Raw genomic sequence first — 20507 nt, forward strand, 5'->3', positions numbered from 1 at the left:
CACACACACACACACACACACACACACACACACACACACACACACACACACACACACACAAACACACACACACAGACCTTAGAGATCCTTTTTATTCTCTATTTTGGTTAGGTCAGGCTGTGACTAGGGTGGGTAGTCTAGTTTCTTAATTTCTATGTTGGCCTGGTATGGTTCCCAATCAGAGTCAGCTGTCTTTTGTTGTCTCTGATTGGGGATCATATTTAGGCAGCCTTTTCCCACAGTTTTTTGTGGGATCTTGTTATTGTGTAGCTGCCTTTGAGCAGCCCGTCATGTTTCATTTTCTTCTGTATTGTTTTTTGGTGAGGTTAATATTTATTAAACATGTGGAACTCTAAGTACGCTGCGCCTTGGTCCATTCATTCAAATGATCGTGACACACTGATTGGTATTTTGATCAGCTATGAAAAACATCTGATGTGAAAAGATCTGATGTTATTGTTCAAAAGACCAATTATTTGACAAAATATCAGAAATTGTCTCCCTGTCTAAATGCAGCCTTTAAGACGTAATCTACGGCCCACTGGGCAGTTCTCTGGTGGAATCAACGTTTTCATGTTATTTCAATTAAATGACTTTGTTCCGACGTGGAATCCAGCAACACTCCAACATCACTGTATATTAAAATGGCTGGTTTCTATGTTTTGTGGTCAACAACGTAGATGAAGGTCTGTGTTGATGTTGGAGTGTTGCTGGAGATGATGAATGGGAAGTATGTTTCTTTAAGAAATAAGAATCTGGTAAAAAAAAAAAATCCTCCATATACTTCTATCCCCATAGAAACGTACAATGTTCACATATGATTGGGGTGATGCTGGAGAATATGTATACGAATTTGAATTGATTGCATTTTTCCTCTAAATGGTATTGTCTATCAACACAATATGTTAGTACTTGCCTTGTATCACTGGGTCCATTCTGTTGGTTAATGTCTTACTACCCACAACTAGGTGTTTTATTGAGTATGTGGAAAAACATGATTGCATATTTAAGCATATAACTTCAGATCTGACATGGTCCTTTGTTCTGTTACCAGATTGAGTCCATAATTGCACCCTATTCCCTACACAGTGAAAAAAGGCCTCTATGTAGGGAGAGGGTGTCATTTGGGGACGCAGCCTGACCAAGGTAAGGAGGCAGAATTCCTGAGTGCATGGTGCTTCACATTCAGACCTGCATTACAGCATCATCATACCTAGTACACCTAGCAGGATCAGAAGAGCTATGGAAGAGGGAGAGTGAGAGAGGAGAGGAAATTATAAAACCGTTCATATTGGTTGTCTACTCTAAATGATATGGGATTATATTCGATTAGTTAATATGGTCAACCTAATAACTTCCATAAATTACAACGTTATAAATGGTCGTACATGTTTATAAATGTTTTATAAGTTACTCATAATTATGTATTCATAAATTGCTTTTAATGCTTATCAATTATTAAGAGAGAGAGAGTAAAGAAAGAGATACGTTTAGAGAGGGAAAGTAGTGATAATTAGTTTGGAGGGAAAACTGAGTGATAAGAAATGTATTGTTCCTTTTTCTAGTCAGAGACTCTGTGAGACCGAGTGAGACATGTAGCCTAGGCAACTCACCGTGAAAGCTGTGACGGTGATGTTGACAACAGGTACCACAGCCTGTCAGAGAATTGTTGTGTTGGGTGCCATAGTACCATTGGCTGATAGTTACGTTCGGAGCATTGTTACGTTGGGTTCCGTAGCTGTATTAGCTGCCATTGTGACGTGCGGGGCCGTTGTGGAGTTCTGGGTCTGGGCTCCCATCACCATGTACGCCATTACCATGACGACTGCAAACATCAGTCTGCTGCTATTGTCCATTCCTGATAGAGTAACTGAGATCCAGATGGTTAGGACATACTCCTACTACTACTACCACTACTAATAATGTATTTGTTAAAGATCAATACAATTAAATATTTACAAATGTAATCATCAACAGTCAGATGCATTGCACTATCATGCTTATACTTCATATACATGCTCGCACATGTTGTCGATGATACAAGCTTATTTCAAAAGCTTTGAGTTGTATCAATGGGAATATGAAACTATCGTACCAGCTTGAATAAATACATTAAAATATCTGTGAATAAACATAGGTCTAATACTATTGTGGTAATTGGTCATACATTCATGGTGGTGTAATAGACAACAGAACACTGAATAGTTAACGGGGAACTTTGTTGAAATAAATACACCATAATTTTATTCACATTACTTAAATAAAATTACTTTAAAGTACTACTTGCATAAATTACTCAATAAAATAACGTTATTTTTAATCCATACATTTTCCTTGACAACAAGAAGTACTCGTTTCATTTTGAATGCTTAGCAAGGAAATTGTCCAATTCATGCAGTTATCAAGAGAACATCCCTGGTCATCCCTACTGCCTCTGATCTGTCGGAACACTGAAACACAAATGTTTAGTTCGTAAATAACGTCTGAGTGTTGGAGTGTGCACGTGTCTATCCATAAAGAAATAAAAAATAAAATTTTGCCATCTGGTTTAATATAAGGAATTTTAAATGATTTATAGTTTTATTTTTGATACCTAAGTATATTTTAGCAAATACATTCATTTTTGATAGTTATGTATATTTCAAAACAAATACTTTTAGACTTTTACTCAATTTGTATTTTACTGGGTGACTTTCAATTAACTTCTTAGTGATCCCTTAGCGTGCCAATCTCGTTAACGGGATTGATTTGACAACACCCAGTGTAATAGCAGCGCGCCAAATTCAAAACCAGAAATACTCATAATAATAATTCATAAATCATACAAGTGTTATACATCAGATTAAAGATGAACTTCTTGTCAATCCAACCACAGTGTCAGATTTCAAAAAGGCTTTACGGCGAAAGCAAACCATGCTATTATCTGAGGACCGTACCTCATCAAACAAACACATTAAAATTACATTTCAATCCGCCAGGCGCGACACAAAAGTCAGAAAAAACGATATAATTCATGCCTTTCCTTTGAAGATCTTCTGTTGGCACTCCAATATGTCCATTAAATATCACAAATGGTCCTTTAGGTCAAATTCTGTCATTATATCCCAAAATGTCCATTTATTTGGCGCATTTCATTGAGAAAATACACCGGTTCCAACTCGCGCAACATGACTACAAAGTATCTAATAAGTTACATGTAAACTTGATGCAAACATTTCAAACAACTTTCCTAATCCAACTTTAGGTATTTTTAAACGTAAATAATCAATCAAATTTAAGAGGGAATAAACTGTGTTCAATAGCGGACGAAAACAATGTGGAGCAAGCTTTCAGGTCGCACGCCCCATCCACAACAGTACACTAAACTCGACCCTCATTCTGAACAGCCCTACTTCTTCATTACTCAAAAGAAAAACATCAACCAATTTCAAAAGACTGTTGACATCTAGTGGAAGTGATAGGAACTGCAAGCAAGTGCCTTAGAAATCTAGATCTACATTGAAATAAATTGAAAAGAGAGTGACCTCAAAAAAAAATATCCTGGTTGGTTTGTTCTCAGGGCTTCGCCTGCCAAATAAGTTCTGTTATACTCACAGACATAATTTTAACAGATTTAGAAACTTTAGAGTGTTTTCTTTCCAAATCTATCCATATTCTAGCTTCTGGGCCTGAGCAGCAGGCAGTTTACTTTGGGCACACTTTTCATCCGGACGTGAAAATAGTGCCCCCTACCCTAGTGAGGTTAAAATAAAATAAATACATTCAAATTAAAAAGGCACACGTAGCCTACATACTAATACATACACACAAACTATTTAGGTCAAATAGGGAAGAGGAGTTTTTTGAAACCAGGTTTGCTGTTCAATCAAACATATTTTTAAAGCCCTTTTATATCAGCAGATGTCACAAGGTGCTATAGAGAAACCCAGCCTAAAACCCCAAACAGCAAGCAATGCAGATGTAGAAGCACGGTGGCTAGGAAAAACTTCCTAGAAAAGCAGGAACCTAGGAAGAAACCTAAAGAGGAACCAAGCTCTGAGGGGTGGCCAGTCCTCTTCTGGCTGTGCTGGGTGGAGATTATAAGAGTACATGGCCATTTAAGGCCAGATTGTTCTTCAGATGTTCAAACGTTCATAGATGACTAGCAGGGTAAAATAATAATCACAGTGGTATTTGAGTGCAACAGGTCAGTACCTCAGGAGTAAATGTCAGTTGGCTTTCATAGCCGAGCATTCAGAGGTTGAGAAAGCAGTTGCGGTAGAAGGTAGCACGTCCGCTGAACAGGTCATGGTTCCCTAGCCGCAGGCAGAACAGTTGAAACTGGACCAGCAGCACAACCATTCTGTTGCAATACAATTCAAGAGTAGAGTTAATTTGCTTCTGAACATAAATCATGATGAGGAAACATTTAATTACAGCTTCCTTGTTGTGGGTTTTACAAATGTGTTGCATGATTTGTCCTTGCTGTGTCAACAGAGACTTGACGTCAAAGGGAATCTATGTGTCAGCGTCCACCATTTGGTTGTTTACTTGGTTCTTCTATTAGATAAAAATGTAAAACCAACCAGACTTGACTCAGAGTCAGACTGGAATTCTTCCTGCGTAAGGCATGTCAAAATTAAATAAAACTATATTTGGAAACAATGCCGCTTTAATTGCTTCATAGTGCCTGACCTACATTAAGATCCATATATAATACCTTACTGTAGGACCTCCTTTGTTAATTATATGTCTTCAACAGCTACATGAAACGTTTGCAAGATAAACAACAATCTACTGTGTTATTTTAACATGAACATTTATTGTCATGTCACAGCTATGGAACCTTGCCAAGGAGCACTCAAAAACATGTCAAACAAGTGTGTGTGTGTGTGTGTGTGTGTGTGTGTGTGTGTGTGTGTGTGCGCGTGTGTGTGTTATTAGGTCACAAGGAAGTGGAGTTCTTGATAAGTAGATGAAGACAGGTATTTATTTGTGTTACCATGACGTGGGACCTGATATATATGGTGTCTGTATGCCAAGCTCTGATTCACACTCGGTTGTATATCACGTCCTTGAAACAGTTGAATTCAACACTCGTCTAGCTGAAGTTAAATCAACCCGATAAGCCATATTTGAATGAACTACTTTCACTACTAACTATTTAACAGGCCTATGTTAATAACACTAACAAATAATTGTCAGTCACTAGTGAATGGAGGGAAGTGTTGCAGGAGAAAATGGTAGGATGATGATTTACTGGGAAAGATGGGTTGATCTGTGACTGTCTGAAGGTTGGAATTAATGAGTGTTGGAATAAATACATAGACACATGAACAGTATAAATGTTTGAGCTCCTCCAATCAGGGTGAGAATGTGTGTTTAGTTATATATGTTTTGTGTTTTGGTTTCACGGTCTGAGAAGTGTGTGTGCTGGTCGTGGTGGTGATGGTATCAGGAATCAAGGTACAGTGCCTTGCGAAAGTATTCGGCCCCCTTGAACTTTGCGACCTTTTGCCACATTTCAGGCTTCAAACATAAAGATATAAAACTGTATTTTTTGTGAAGAATCAACAACAAGTGGGACACAATCATGAAGTGGAACAACATTTATTGGATATTTCAAACTTTTTTAACAAATCAAAAACTGAAAAATTGGGCGTGTAAAATTATTCAGCCCCCTTAAATTAATACTTTGTAGCGCCACCTTTTGCTGCGATTACAGCTGTAAGTCGCTTGGGGTATGTCTCTATCAGTTTTGCACATCGAGAGACTGAATTTTTTTCCCATTCCTCCTTGCAAAACAGCTCGAGCTCAGTGAGGTTGGATGGAGAGCATTTGTGAACAGCAGTTTTCAGTTCTTTCCACAGATTCTCGATTGGATTCAGGTCTGGACTTTGACTTGGCCATTCTAACACCTGGATATGTTTATTTTTGAACCATTCCATTGTAGATTTCGCTTTGTGTTTTGGATCATTGTCTTGTTGGAAGACAAATCTCCGTCCCAGTCTCAGGTCTTTTGCAGACTCCATCAGGTTTTCTTCCAGAATGGTCCTGTATTTGGCTCCATCCATCTTCCCATCAATTTTAACCATCTTCCCTGTCCCTGCTGAAGAAAAACAGGCCCAAACCATGATGCTGCCACCACCATGTTTGACAGTGGGGATGGTGTGTTCAGCTGTGTTGCTTTTACGCCAAACATAACGTTTTGCATTGTTGCCAAAAAGTTCAATTTTGGTTTCATCTGACCAGAGCACCTTCTTCCACATGTTTGGTGTGTCTCCCAGGTGGCTTGTGGCAAACTTTAAACAACACTTTTTATGGATATCTTTAAGAAATGGCTTTCTTCTTGCCACTCTTCCATAAAGGCCAGATTTGTGCAATATACGTTGTATATTGCTGTATATTGTTGTATATTGCAATATATTGTTGTCCTATGGACAGAGTCTCCCACCTCAGCTGTAGATCTCTGCAGTTCATCCAGAGTGATCATGGGCCTCTTGGCGGCATCTCTGATCAGTCTTCTCCTTGTATGAGCTGAAAGTTTAGAGGGACGGCCAGGTCTTGGTAGATTTGCAGTGGTCTGATACTCCTTCCATTTCAATATTATCGCTTGCACAGTGCTCATTGGGATGTTTAAAGCTTGGGAAATCTTTTTGTATCCAAATCCGGCTTTAAACTTCTTCACAACAGTATCTCGGACCTGCCTGGTGTGTTCCTTGTTCTTCATGATGCTCTCTGCGCTTTTGACGGACCTCTGAGACTATCACAGTGCAGGTGCATTTGTACGGAGACTTGATTACACACAGGTGGATTGTATTTATCATCATTAGTCATTTAGGTCAACATTGGATCATTCAGAGATCCTCACTGAACTTCTGGAGAGAGTTTGCTGCACTGAAAGTAAAGGGGCTGAATAATTTTGCACGCCCAATTTTTCAGTTTTTGATTTGTTAAAAAAGTTTGAAATATCCAATAAATGTCATTCCACTTCATGATTGTGTCCCACTTGTTGTTGATTCTTCACAAAAAAATACATTTTTATATCTTTATGTTTGAAGCCTGAAATGTGGCAAAAGGTCGCAAAGTTCAAGGGGGCCGAATACTTTCGCAAGGCACTGTAAGACCCAAGTGCAGATGGTGTGAAGTAACAATGCTTATCATAACACTGGGACAGGCAAACGACAGGTCAAGGAAGGCAGGGGTCTTTAATCCAGAGCAGAAGCAAGGTACAGGACGGCAGGCAAGCTCAGGGTCAGGGACAGGCAGAGAGGTCAGGCGGGCAGGTACAGGGTCAGGACAGGCAAAGGTCAAAAACCAGGAAGACGCAAAAAAAGAGTGGCTGGGAAAAGACAGGAGCTGACAGGACAAACGCTGGTAAACTTGAACAAAAAGACGAACTGGAACAGACAGACAGAAAACACAGGTATAAATACTCAATGGATAATGGGGAAGACGAGCAACACCTAGAGGGGGTGGAGACAAGCACAAGACAGGTGAAACTGATCAGGGCGTGACATATGGGTGCGCTCGCTTCCATACCAGCCTGGGCATCAGGCAGGGCTTGGTCCTTCCCGCCCTGGAAAATCCCTTTAGGCAGGGGGCTTCGCCATGCTGGCATCCCACTGACCAGAGCACCCACTGACGCGAGCACCCATTCACATTGTCTTTGTAATGTATTTTTGTTGTTTTAATAGCAATAATAGTAATCGTCCTCAGTAATGTTAGAAATTAGGGTTTAAGACGTCATGCTAGAGATAGATAATAAAAAAGCCTAATACATAATTTGGCACCAAACAATTCACCTGAATACTTGTCTTTTTTTGGATTAAGTTCTATTGAACAAGACTGGATATTTGTTTCAATGTCTTCTAACATGGAGGCTCATGTATGCTCTTCTATACAGAGAAATGGTGTGTTTTCTCTGCGTTCTCCTCTCTCTGACTGCTTTACAAGTGGAGGGTTTCAGTGGGGGAGGATCTTCCATTGCTTCTCAGTGTGGCTCAATGCTACCTGGTAATAGTTTTCATGGCAGCACAGGGCAGAGCTCTTCCTCACCATACACTGTCACTGTCAACCAGACCACCTACCTGTATTCGGCGCATGTTACGAATAAAGTTTGGTTTGATTTGAGATATACCATTTACCAGAACTGCCCTTTGGCAATCCGTCACTGCTCAGGCATTAACTTTTCACGTAGCATATTCCAGCACAGTTAACGTGACAATATAAGATTGCTAAGAGGCAGGGAATCATGACTTAGTCCAAGGACATGTCGTCCAGCGTTTTAGCACTCAATTTCTCCTTCTTTCTCCTTCTCTCTCCCTTTTTCAATTTATCTCCATTTCACTCACTCCCTTTCTACCTCTCTCTCTTTCTCAGAGACTCTGTCAGGAACCTTCACCTATAAAGGGTTTCTTCTGGAGGCCCATGAGGAAGGACAGAACAAGGCTGTGGGAATGTTCTCTCTCGGCAGTGGAACTGGGATCGTTCTTGTGCCTTGCAATGGGATCGCAGTGAGTTACTGTTAGGGTTGTAAAATTCCTGAAACTACAACAACTACAGCTCCTACTACAACAACTACAGCTCCTACTAAGGCAACCACAGCTTCTACTACAACAACTGTTCCTACTACAACAACAACTGCTCCTACTATAACATCTACAGCTCCTTCTACAACAACTACTGCTCCTACTTTAACAGCAGCTGCCTCAAATACAACTGCTACTCCTCTACAACATCAAATCGTGAACCTATCCCAAACAGCTCTGAACAGCACTACTGTGCCTCCTACTGCTACATCTGCTACTCCTAGTCCTACTACTATGCCTCCTACTGCTACATCTGCTACTCCTAGTCCTACTACTATGCCTCCTACTGCTACATCTGCTACTCCTAGTCCTACTACTATGCCTCCTACTGCTACATCTGCTACTCCTAGTCCTACTACTATACCTCCTACTGCTACATCTGCTACTCCTAGTCCTACTACTATACCTCCTACTGCTACATCTGCTACTCCTAGTCCTACTACTATGCCTCCTACTGCTACATCTGCTACTCCTAGTCCTACTACTATACCTCCTACTGCTACATCTGCTACTCCTAGTCCTACTACTGTGCCTCCTACTGCTACATCTGCTACTCCTAGTCCTACTACTATGCCTCCTACTGCTACATCTGCTACTCCTAGTCCTACTACTATGCCTCCTACTGCTACATCTGCTACTCCTAGTCCTACTACTATGCCTACTACTGCTACATCTGCTACTCCTAGTCCTACTACTATGCATCCTACTGCTACATCTGCTACTCCTAGTCCTACTACTATGCCTCCTACTGCTACATCTGCTACTCCTAGTCCTACTACTATGCCTCCTACTGCTACATCCACTACTCCTAGTCCTACTACTATGATTCCTAATACGTCCACACCTGAATCTACTACTACAATTCCTCTTGGACTCAGACACAAGTATAAATACATAATACCTGTACTATTTTAACTTAATTCAGCATGCAGTGTTGAGTGTAGTGCTAATTCCAGATTGACTGGTGTGGTCTCTTGTAATTCAACAGTCAATTTTCACAGCGGTTTTTAAACCTGATCATCATGATCCATTAAAGCAAATATAACAAAGTACTTAATAGAAATATAGACATCACATTCTCTTTCTACAGACATGCATACAGCATTGTGTAAGGTAACATAAAGTCTAAAACTTTTAATTACCCACAATCCTCTAACAAGTTATTGAGGCAACCTTTCTGAAAATAGCTTTAAAAACCTTTCCGATGTCAAGTCCCCTAGATAGGGGACTAGTAGCAGTTGTGGACCCGTTCCGAATGGCACTTTTGTGAGCACAGTGCTCTGTGAACAATGACATGTCATGCTAACTTTGTTCTGCTCACTGATTGGACACTGTATGGTGAGCTGTATGAAAGAAGATTGACTCAATCTCTTACGATGCAACTAAGTTGCAAGCAATTTTTTTGGGTACGTGACACACAGAGAAACCCCGATGTAACATTGGTGCAAGCAACATACATTTAGTCCAGGTTGCTTCATGTGACATCGGCTTTATGCTCAGTGAAACAGCTGAGTCTCACCATTCAGTTGCTGCTGCCTGCGAGAAGGTGAGATGGAGAGTTTGCAATCGGAAACCGTATTTGCATAAGAGGCGAACTGTCACATTTTCTGGCCTATCCAGACAAAGGATCGATTTCCTCTGGCTACGAGCATCGGAGCCCCACTTGCGATCAGGCAGATAAAAGGGCGGAGTCTAGAGAATACAGCAATATCGATCTCAGATTTACTGTTCTCAACACGAAAAAGTTTCATTTCGTAGAAATTAAACAAGACCACTTTGTCATTGGCACACAGGGACGAAAATGTTGTGCTTAAAGGCAAGGTTGTAACAAGTTGGCATGCATTTGAATCGTGACTCTGTGTCACTGAGGACGCAGGACAGAATATTCTGTCATCAGTAGTATAAAATGGTGCCAATGTTGCACTGTCACTAAGTAATCTATTTTTTTTGACAGTTATAAGAAAGGTGAAATGAAATAATAAGTTGTTTGATTGCTACTATGTTTAGAACACATTTACATTATTTCAAGCCCGATTCACCCACTTTTGTTGAATAGGAAAATGATTGAATATGATATTTATTATTTTTGTCACGTTCTGACCCTAGTTCTTTTGTTTTGTCTTTGTTTTAGTATGGTCAGGGCGTGAGTTGGGGTGGGCAGTCTATGTTCTTTTTTCTATGATTTGGGATTTCTGTGTTTGTCCTGGTATGGTTCTCAATCAAAGGCAGCTGTCAATCGTTGTCCCTGATTGAGAACCATACTTAGGTAGCCTGTTTTCACCCTTTGAGTTGTGGGTTGATTATTTTCTGTTCAGTGTTTTTTGTATTCACTGTTCAGGACTGTTTCGTTTCGTTCTCATTATTTTGTTTTGTGTTCATGAAATCAATGACACTATGGACACTTACCACGCTGCGCATTGGTCCTCACCTTCTTCCACCAACAATGGCCGTTACAATTTTCATATTACTTGTACTATGTAATTGTTCTTGCGCAAGTATAAACACCATGGGACCACGCAGTCTTCATACCGCTCAGGATCAAGATGCATTCTGTCTCCTAGAGATGAACCTACTTTGGTGCAAAAAGTGCAAATCAATCCCAGAACAACAGCATGGACCATGTGAAGATGCTGGAGGAAATGGGTACAAAAGTTTCTATATCCACAGTAAATCGAGACCTACATCAACATAACCTGAAAGGCCGCTCAGCAAGGAAGAAGCCACTGCTCTAAAACCGCCGTAAAAAAGCCTGCACATGGGGACAAAGATGGTCCTTTTTGGAGACTTGTCCTCTGGTATGATGAAACAAAAATAGAACTGTTTGGACATAATGACCATCGTTATTTTTGGAGGAATAAGGGGGTGGCTTGCAAGCCGAAGAAAACCATCCCAACCGTGAAGCACAGGGGTGGCAGCATTATGTTGTGGGGGTGCTTGGCTGAAGGAGGGCCTGGTGCACTTCACAAAATAGATGGAATCATGAGGAAAGGAAAATGACGTGGATATATTGAAGCATCTCAAGACATTAGTCAGGAAGTTAAAGCTTGGTCACAAATGAGTCTTCAAAATTGACAGTGAGCCCAAGCATACATCCAAAGTTGTGGCAAAATGGCTTAATTAAGGACAACAAAGTCAAGGTATTGGAGTGGCCATCTGAAAGCCCTGACCTCAATCCTATAGAAAATTTGTTTGCAGAACTGAAAAAGCGTGTGCGAGCAAGGAGGCCTTACAAACCTGACTCAGTTACACCAGCTCTGTCAGGAGGAATGGGCCAAAATTCACCCAACTTATTGTGGGAAGCTTGTGGAAGACTACCCGAAACGTTTGACCCAAGTTAAACAATTTAAAGTCAATGCTACCAAATACTAATTGAGTGTATGTAAACTTCTGACCCACTGGGAATGTGATGAAAGAAATAAAAGCTGTTATAAATCACTCGATTTTTCTGACATTTCACATTCTTAAAATAAAGTGGTGATCCTAACTGACTGAAGACAGGGAATTTTTACTAGGATTAAATGTCAGGAATTGTGAAAAACTGAGTTTAAATGTATTTGGCTAAGGTGTATGTAATCTTCCAACTTCATCTGTATATTTGTTTAAGTGCCTGTTTTCCACACAGTGTTTGAGACAAAGAAAGCACCTATCTGAACCTAAGGGCTGCGATGTTAGAGATTACTCCATGAACTGCACCTACATCTCTGTCACAACCAGCCCACCTTACATAGTGGAGATTACATAGTGGATAATAGTGGAGATCAGAGACACTTAAGGGGTACCTGGGGATCATCAGTGACATACTAACTCAACACAACACATCCAGTTTTACTTATTTCATTTTATTCGAAGGACAGCAATGAAGTGGTAAAGTTTAAGCAAGTATGTTTAGGGATTGGTTAAATAAAGGCAAGTAAATCTAATTTGTTAAGGTTAGGATGGGATTCAAACCAGTGACCTTGTGTATGGCAACCCATATCAACCTTTTATAAATCAGATACTTAGACAATACAGGAACCTCTCCATTCATCACCAAAACATACTTCATTAATTACGACAACAAAATCTGAAGAACTTGCTGATTTTAAATATTGTTGATATTTTTTCAGTCCAATTAGTCAATGATTGTTGTGTATGAAAATGGAACATTTACAGTTCAATACGCCTTGTACAATGGATCTACATTTATCAACAAAACACTAGTAAGTTTAAGTCTCTAGTGATATTACAAATTACATATACAGTGGATTACTTCTACTCGGGAGCACAAGACAGTCCTGTTTGAACTTCCATTATTTAATAGTTTGATTATTTCATACTTTTCTTTCAGCTGGAGGTGACAGACAAAGAACTTGCTTATGATCCTTATATAAAAATACTTCAATTGAACTTCATCATCCCTGATAATTTGACTCCACTTTTGCTCCAAACCTTGACCCTAACACCCAGATGTGTAATAGATACTGGTCTTCAAAAAGTGTTGTTTGTCCGAGGATCTGTTGAGGATAATGGTAAGATTCAGGAGTGCGTCTTCTTAAATAAATGCTTTTAGGTCTACCATAAAATTATATTTAAAATGTACATTTGCTGACTATGATAACACAACTGTTTTTGCATAATGCAAGAGTGCTCGTACACAAGCGTGCACACACGCACACACACACACACACACACACACACACACACACACACACACACACACACACACACACACACACACACACACACACTCGGGTGAATTGTCAGGACATTTTAGTCCTTCCATTGTAGTCTTGGCAAGGTAGGAAAAGATGAATGCACACACACTCACACACATAAACACGCACACACATACACACGCACACACACACACACACAGACACCTAAGAAAGAGGAAGTGTTCTGTGACTGAAAGATTGTGGATTTTTCCAAAACGTGTTTCCTTGTTCTTCTCCTGCAGGTGATCATCATTTATCACTCACTGTGGTCATTGTACACTGTGGTCATTGTGCAGTGTGGTCATTGTGGACTGTGGTCATTGTGCACTGTGGTCATTGTGCACTGTGGTCATTGTGGACTGTGGTCGTTGTGGACTGTGGTCATTGTGCAGTGTGGTCGTTGTGGACTGTGGTCATTGTACACTGTGGTCATTGTACACTGTGGTCATTGTGCAGTGTGGTCATTGTGGACTGTGGTCGTTGTGGACTGTGGTCATTGTGCAGTGTGGTCGTTGTGAACTGTGGTCATTGTGCAGTGTGGTCATTGTGCAGTGTGGTCATTGTGGACTGTGGTCATTGTACACTGTGGTCATTGTGCAGTATGGTCATTGTGCAGTGTGGTCGTTGTGGACTGTGGTCATTGTGCAGTGTGTTCATTATACACTGTTGTCATTGTGCAGTGTGGTCATTGTGCAGTGTGGTCATTATACACTGTTGTCATTGTGCAGTGTGGTCATTGTGTACTGTGGTCATTATACACTGTGGTCATTGTGGACTGTGGTCATTGTACACTGTGCTCATTGTACACTGTGATCATTGTGGACTGTGGTCATTGTACACTGTGTACATTGTGGACTGTGGTCATTGTACATGATGGGTATTGAACACTGGTCTTTGTACACAGTGGTCATTGTGCACTGTGGCCATTGTGGACTGTGGTCATTGTACACTGTTGTCAATGTGGACTGTGGTCATTGTACACTGTGATCATTGTGGACTGTGATCATTGTGGACTGTGGTCAATGTGGACTGTGGTTATTGTACACTGTAGTCATTGTGGACTGTGGTCATTGTGGACTGTGGTCATTGTGGACTGTGGTCAATGTGGACTGTGGTTATTGTACACTGTAGTCATTGTGGACTGTGGTCATTGTGGACTGTGGTCATTGTGGACTTGGGGTTGGACAGGTCCACTGCTTTATTACTGAGCAGGACAAAATTTGGATGACCCAGTATTCCTGAGGGAGGAGAACAACGAGAGAGAAAGAGTTGAAGACGGACCCCTATATGCTGTTCCGAGGTCAGTTTAGCATTTCCTCCAGTAATTGTTAAGGTGAGGATTGGGTTAGGGGGAGCTGATCCTAGATCTGTACCTAAGGGAACCTTCACCAGGAGCGTGTATGGATTTCATGTGGCTTGAAAAAAGGTTTACATTAAATGATAGCCATTTAGCAGACTTTGTTATGCGGAACAACTAGATTTAAGTGCCTTGCCTAATCGAGGATACATCAGATTCTTCATCTTGTCAGATCAGGGATTCAAACCAGCAACCTTTTTAGTTACTGGCTCAACGCTCTTAACCGCTTGGCTACCTGCAGCCCTAGTTGAGCCGTGTCAGATTTTGCGTGTATGTTAAAAGTTTTCGGTTTTTAGTGTCAATAGATTCAATAAAAATATGCCCATGAAAGATAATAAAACATGATTCTATTGCAAATATTTAATTTAAAAGGGTAGTCAGGTAGAACAGTTCACCATCCAGTGGCTTCATAGTGTACACACACACACAAATTGGTATTTTGATCAGCTCTGAAAAATAGCTGATGTTATTGTTCATAAGACCAAATATTGGAACAAGTATAAACTTGTCTGCCTGTCTAAATGCAGCCTTTATGACTTAATCTACGGCCCACTGGGCAAACCCTGGTTTAAGCAATGTTTCAATGTTATTGCAATGAAATTACTTTGAACCGATGTGGAATGCAGTAGATGTTGAATTGACATTTGTCCCAAGCGTGGGTATGTGTGTGGACTCTCATCACTACACAAATATTTACACAAAGTCACTCTCACACACATCCACTAAGAAACACAGACAAACGTAAGTCTTCCTTCATAACAGGACATCAGCAAATACAGAATTATAAAACGACTTCCTCTGTCACAAATAAATTAGTTACATGTAGGGGATGATATGGGGGTATACAGTACAAATATGGAGGATCTGTTTCTACACCCAGTTATTTCATCTTCATCAGGGACAGTTCATCTTCATCTCCAGCAAAACTCCAACATCAACATATATTAAAATGGCGGCTTCTATGTTTTGTAGTCAACAAGATAGACGTTAAGTGTTGATGTTGGGAATGTTGCTGGAGATAATTAATGAATTTGAATGAACGGTATTGTCTATCAACACAATATGTTAGTACTTGGCCTTGTATCACTGGGTTCATTCTGTTGGTTAATGTCTTACTACCCACAACTAGGTGTTTTATTGAGTATGTGGAAAAACATGATTGCATATAACTTCAGATGGTCCTTTGTTCTGTTACCAGATTGAGTCCAGAATTGCAACCTATTCCCTACATAGTGAAGGTACAGTAGTATTTAGGGAATAGGGTGCCATTTAGGGATGCAGCCTGGCCAAGGTGAGAAAGGGAAGGAGACAGGATTCCTGAGTGCATGGTGATTCACCTTCAGACCTGCATTACAGCATCATCATACCTAGTACACCAAGCAGGATCAGAAGAGCTATGGAGGCGAGAGAGAAATATTAGAGAAACAGAGAGAGAGAGAGGGGAAATGATATAGCCTTTCATATTGGTTGTCTACTCTAGGTAATATGGGATTATATTAGTTACTACGATAACACTTTATAATAACTTCCATGAATTACGTTATGAATAGTCATATACATGCGCAATAAATAATTATACATTTATTCATCAATTGCTTTCAATGCTTAAGTGAATAATGAAACATTCTTTATAAATAGTTGAATACTTAATCATGTTATTATTACAAAGTGTTAGTGGCGCTTCTTATGTGGTTATTACCTTGAGACAGGGTGTGCTGCAGGCCAAAGGCGTGGCTGGAGGTGGTGGAGGGAGCAGCAGTAGTGGGGATGATGTTGTTCAAAGAGTTGATCACAGCATTTTGGGGGTTGGACAGGTCCACTGCTTTATTACTGAGCAGGACAACATTTGGATGACCCAGTATTCCTGAGGGAGGAGAACAACGAGAGAGAAAGCGTTGAAGAAGGATATGCTGTTCTGAGGTCAGTTTAGCATTTCCTCCAGTAATTGTTAAGGTGAGGATTGGGGTAGCGGGAGCTGATCCTAGATCTGTACCTAAGGGAACCTTCACCAGGAGCGTGTATGGATGAGTGCCTCACCTTTAATAAAGGATCCATTGAAGATGGAGAGGTAGAAGCTGGTGTCGATGCTCCGGGTGGACGTAACTTTGGGGACAGTAGCAGAGAAGGTGCACTGGATGGTCTGACCGTTGACTGAGCCCTTCACAGAGTCCACATGCAGCTACCCAACACAACGGTTTTACCACAATTACCATTAGTCAAATGTCAGTAGGCCTACAGTGCAGTATTAGTCAGGTACCCTGTTACTCTCCCAGACACTGTCCAAAATGGCACCCAAGTGTATATGCAGGGAATAAGAGTCAGAATTGAGGTCATATCCAACATCTATGACCACCAAGAATATATGGAATTCATATGGAATACTCATACTTTTGTACTCTATCTTGTCTAACTCAACTCACTGATTGAATATAGTTAACTTCCTGAATTTGCATGGAATCAAACCACACCCTGAAAATTATTCCAGAAAGTCACAAATGAAACACTGTGTTCTGATTGGTCCAACTCACTGTGTTGTTGGTCAGATTTCCTTTGTCGAGGAGAGCGGTGAAGAAATTCACGTTGCCGTTGTTGTTGGCGCACACATAGATGGTGGCGTTACCATCCTGTAGAGGAGAGAGAGGATGAATTCAAATAAATAATCATTTAAAAAGTATTCATTTGAGCCATTTCTTCCCAATGTCAATAACCCAAAACCAACTCCCTTGTTTTGTAAAAAGTATAGTAATTCTGAAGGCAGTTTTCCATACCAGTGTGGAGTTTGTGGACAAGCCCACAGCGATGTAGCCACTGGACACTCCTCGTAGCTGGAAGGAGAAAGTCTGTCCCGAGGACTGCTGGGTGGAGACGAAGAAACAGGAACCAGCCACGGCCGGATCACAGTTTTCCGGCTGAGCAGCACAGAGCTGAGTCTTTCCACATTCTTTCATTGAGATGTTTACCTGTGTATGAAGAGTTCATCATTAGTTGCTGTCATTTCTTTGGAAATAGTGTAGCATATGAGTGCAAATGAAACTCCCAAACAGGCATTTTGCTAAATCTGCTTTCAGTTTCCATGGTAGTGTGTGAAGTTTATCAGAGAGAGAGATAATTAGTTGAAAGGAAAAACTGAGAGATTGAGAAGAAATGTGTGCTTCCTTTTTCTAGACTCTGGGAGACCGAGTGAGACATATAGTTTAGGCAACTCACCGTGAGAGCTGTGACGGTAGTGTTGACAACATGTACCACAGCCGTCGGAGACATTGTTGTGTTGGGTGCCATGGTACCATTGATTGTGATGTTTACGCCCGGGGAATGTGTTGTGCTAAGGTTCGTTGTTATGTTGGGTCCTGTAGCAGTAACATTAGCTGCCATAGTGACGTTCGGGGCCGCTGTGGAGTTCTGGGTCTGGGCTCCCATCACCATGTATGCCATTACCATGACGACTGCGAACATCAGTCTGCTGCTATTGTCCATTCCTGATAGAGTAATGGAGATCCAGATGGTTAGGATATACTCCTACTACTACTAATAATGTATTTGTTAAAGATCAATACAATTAAATATTTACAAATGTAATCATCAACAGTCAGATGCATTGCACTATCATGCTTATACTTCATATACATTCTTGCACATGTTGTCGATGATACAACTCAAAGCTTTTGAAATAAGCTTGTATCAATGGGAATAGGAAGCTATCGTACCAGCGTGAATACATAGATTTAAAATACCTGTGAATAAACATAGGCCTAATATTATTGTGGTAATTGGTCATTCATTCATGGTGGTGTACTAGACAGCAAAACATTGCATAGTGAATGGGTAACACTGTTGAATTAAAATAGACCAGAATTGTTTTATTTACAATATTAATTGGCAGTGGTGTAAAGTACTTAAATACAACTAGTTTAAAGTACTAATTAAGTCGTTTTGCGGGGAATCTGTACTTTACTATTTATATTTTTCACAACTTTTACTTCACTAGCCTAAATTACTAAATAAAATGTCATTTTTACTCCATACATTTTCCCTGACACCCCAAAATAAATGTTGAATGCTTAGCAGGACATGAAAATGATCCAATTCACGCACTTATCAAGAGAACATTATTTTGTCGTCCCTACTGCCTCTGATCTGGCCGACTCACAAAACACAAATGCTTCGTAGGTAAATTATGTCCGAGTGTACCCCTGGCTATCCACAAATAAATTTAAACAACAAGACAATTTTACCATCTGGTTTGCTTAAAATAATGAATTTGAAATTATTTGTTTTACTACGTATATTTTAGTAAATACATACTTAAGTATATTTAAAACCAAATACTTTTAGACTTTTACTGTGACTTTTCTATTAAGGTATCTTTACTTTTAGTCAAATATGTCAATTGGGTACTTTTTCCACCACTGTTAATTAGTAGATCCCTTAATTAAATTAGACAAAAACCAACGTCCGTATTCCAAAAAGTGTATCATTTATGATCTGATAGTGTAGGCTAACCATTAATCAAGCCAATAGCTGAAAATAATAACCATTATGTCATTGTTGAAAATGCCATCATGCAGTGAAACGTTAAAAACAAATACATCGAGTTTGTTTATATGGTCATCATCAGATAAAAGAGATGGAAACGTTACCTGTAATTTCGTGACTTGAAGGTTTCTTGGAGGAAAATAGCGTCGTGGTTCTCCTTGAACAAGTTGTCCTTAGCGTGACTGCAAGGTGAGCCGGAGGAGATGCTCTCAACAAGTGTCTTTGTGTCGATGTCACAGCTGAGCTCTCTCTCGCTATTTAAAACAGCACTCGCGAGGGGAGGGACAACATATGGAGAAACCTGCCTCTCTCCTCCGTTTTTTTTTTTTTGGGGGGGGGGGGGGGGGGGGGGGGTTCACAATAGCATGCAGATACTTGTACCTAGGCTCCCGGGGGAGGGGTGAACTGGCGACGACACTCAATGGAAAGAATGCTGTTTTTAAGCCTACTCCTGACCTCCGACAATAGATTGTGTCCAGTCATTGTTGCCTTTTCCCAAAGACCCATCTTCCTGGCTCCAATTGCTTCCATTCACTTATATCTGCATTAAATATGCTGGCGACTACAGGCAAGACTATTTGCAAAGAAAGGGAACTAAATATAATTTAGGACTAAATATAATCCACATTTAAAGTCAAACGACATTTAATAATTGTCTTTTTACTTATTCTGTGATTCTTCCCGGGGTCATAACATGGCGTCATTCACACCTTTCCAACTCAAGTAACACATGATTCTTTCTCTGTTTGTTTGATCTAGCTGAGTTGAGCCTCACACAGTGGATGAGGGCAGGCAGTGTTTTGAAATCAATCTTGATTGCGTCAAGTTGCCCAAAGGGTTAGATACGAGTTTTGATGAATTAAAAAAATGACATACTAGCTATAGTTCAAATTGAAAAATGTTTCTGGAGATGACAGAAGTTTAAGATATGGATTTTCATTAACAAGCCAGATATAGAAAGTGCAATATTATGAACCAAGTAGTGTGTGTATTATGAAATGCTAAATCTTTGTAAAAATGTATATTATATAATTATTCTATACTGTCATGGGTTATATTGCCCCACCCTGGTGTTGTAAGGGAATGGGAGTGTTGATTCACTCATTTGAGAATCAGATGGGAGTGAAAGTGAGTGGCTGTTGTAATGGAGAGAAGGTGAAGTTGTCAGGACATAGCCATTAACAACGAAAGGTCACTGTTACAGACAATGGAGCCGATAACTGCAATGGGATTGATTGTCAGTGACACACACACACGCATGGACACACGCACACACACACAGAACTAGTTTTTAAAGGGACAGTGCACATTAATAGTAATTTCTGTAAAAGTGCTTGTTTTAGTCAGACGGCT

General features: G+C 40.3%; 1 protein-coding gene across 2 annotated transcripts; it reads right to left on the reverse strand.

The window, feature by feature from the left end:
* Window positions 1-1155: 1155 nt before the first annotated feature.
* Window positions 1156-19396, reverse strand: LOC110531545 (putative ferric-chelate reductase 1). Of its 2 annotated transcripts, none has more exons than XM_036989212.1 (7): window positions 19259-19396; window positions 17829-18097; window positions 17390-17581; window positions 17150-17245; window positions 16659-16800; window positions 16321-16485; window positions 1156-1240 (listed from the first exon to the last, which is right to left on the reverse strand). In XM_036989212.1, the coding sequence occupies exons 2-7, from the start codon at window positions 18093-18095 to the stop codon at window positions 1197-1199; spliced, it is 906 nt and encodes a 301-aa protein (XP_036845107.1). In that variant the 5' UTR covers window positions 18096-18097; window positions 19259-19396; the 3' UTR covers window positions 1156-1196. The 2 variants fall into 2 exon arrangements, with proteins under 2 accessions (XP_036845107.1, XP_021470434.2); XM_021614759.2 differs by lacking the exon at window positions 1156-1240 and adding an exon at window positions 14967-16015.
* Between the last annotated feature and the right edge of the window lie 1111 nt (window positions 19397-20507).

The sequence above is a fragment of the Oncorhynchus mykiss genome, chromosome 9, assembly GCF_013265735.2.
Source record: "Oncorhynchus mykiss isolate Arlee chromosome 9, USDA_OmykA_1.1, whole genome shotgun sequence".
In the NCBI taxonomy this organism is placed as follows: domain Eukaryota; kingdom Metazoa; phylum Chordata; class Actinopteri; order Salmoniformes; family Salmonidae; genus Oncorhynchus; species Oncorhynchus mykiss.

Bases quoted from the DNA above. Each gene is read 5' to 3' on its own strand.
- LOC110531545 (XM_036989212.1), bottom strand. From the start codon at position 18,095: ATGGACAATAGCAGCAGACTGATGTTCGCAGTCGTCATGGTAATGGCA. The intron at 17,246-17,389 runs GTATGGAAAACT...TCTCCTCTACAG, and splicing joins TGTCCACAAACTCCACACTG to GATGGTAACGCCACCATCTA. The intron at 1,241-16,320 runs GTAATAACCACA...CCTCTTCCATAG, and splicing joins GCAGCACACCCTGTCTCAAG to CTCTTCTGATCCTGCTAGGT.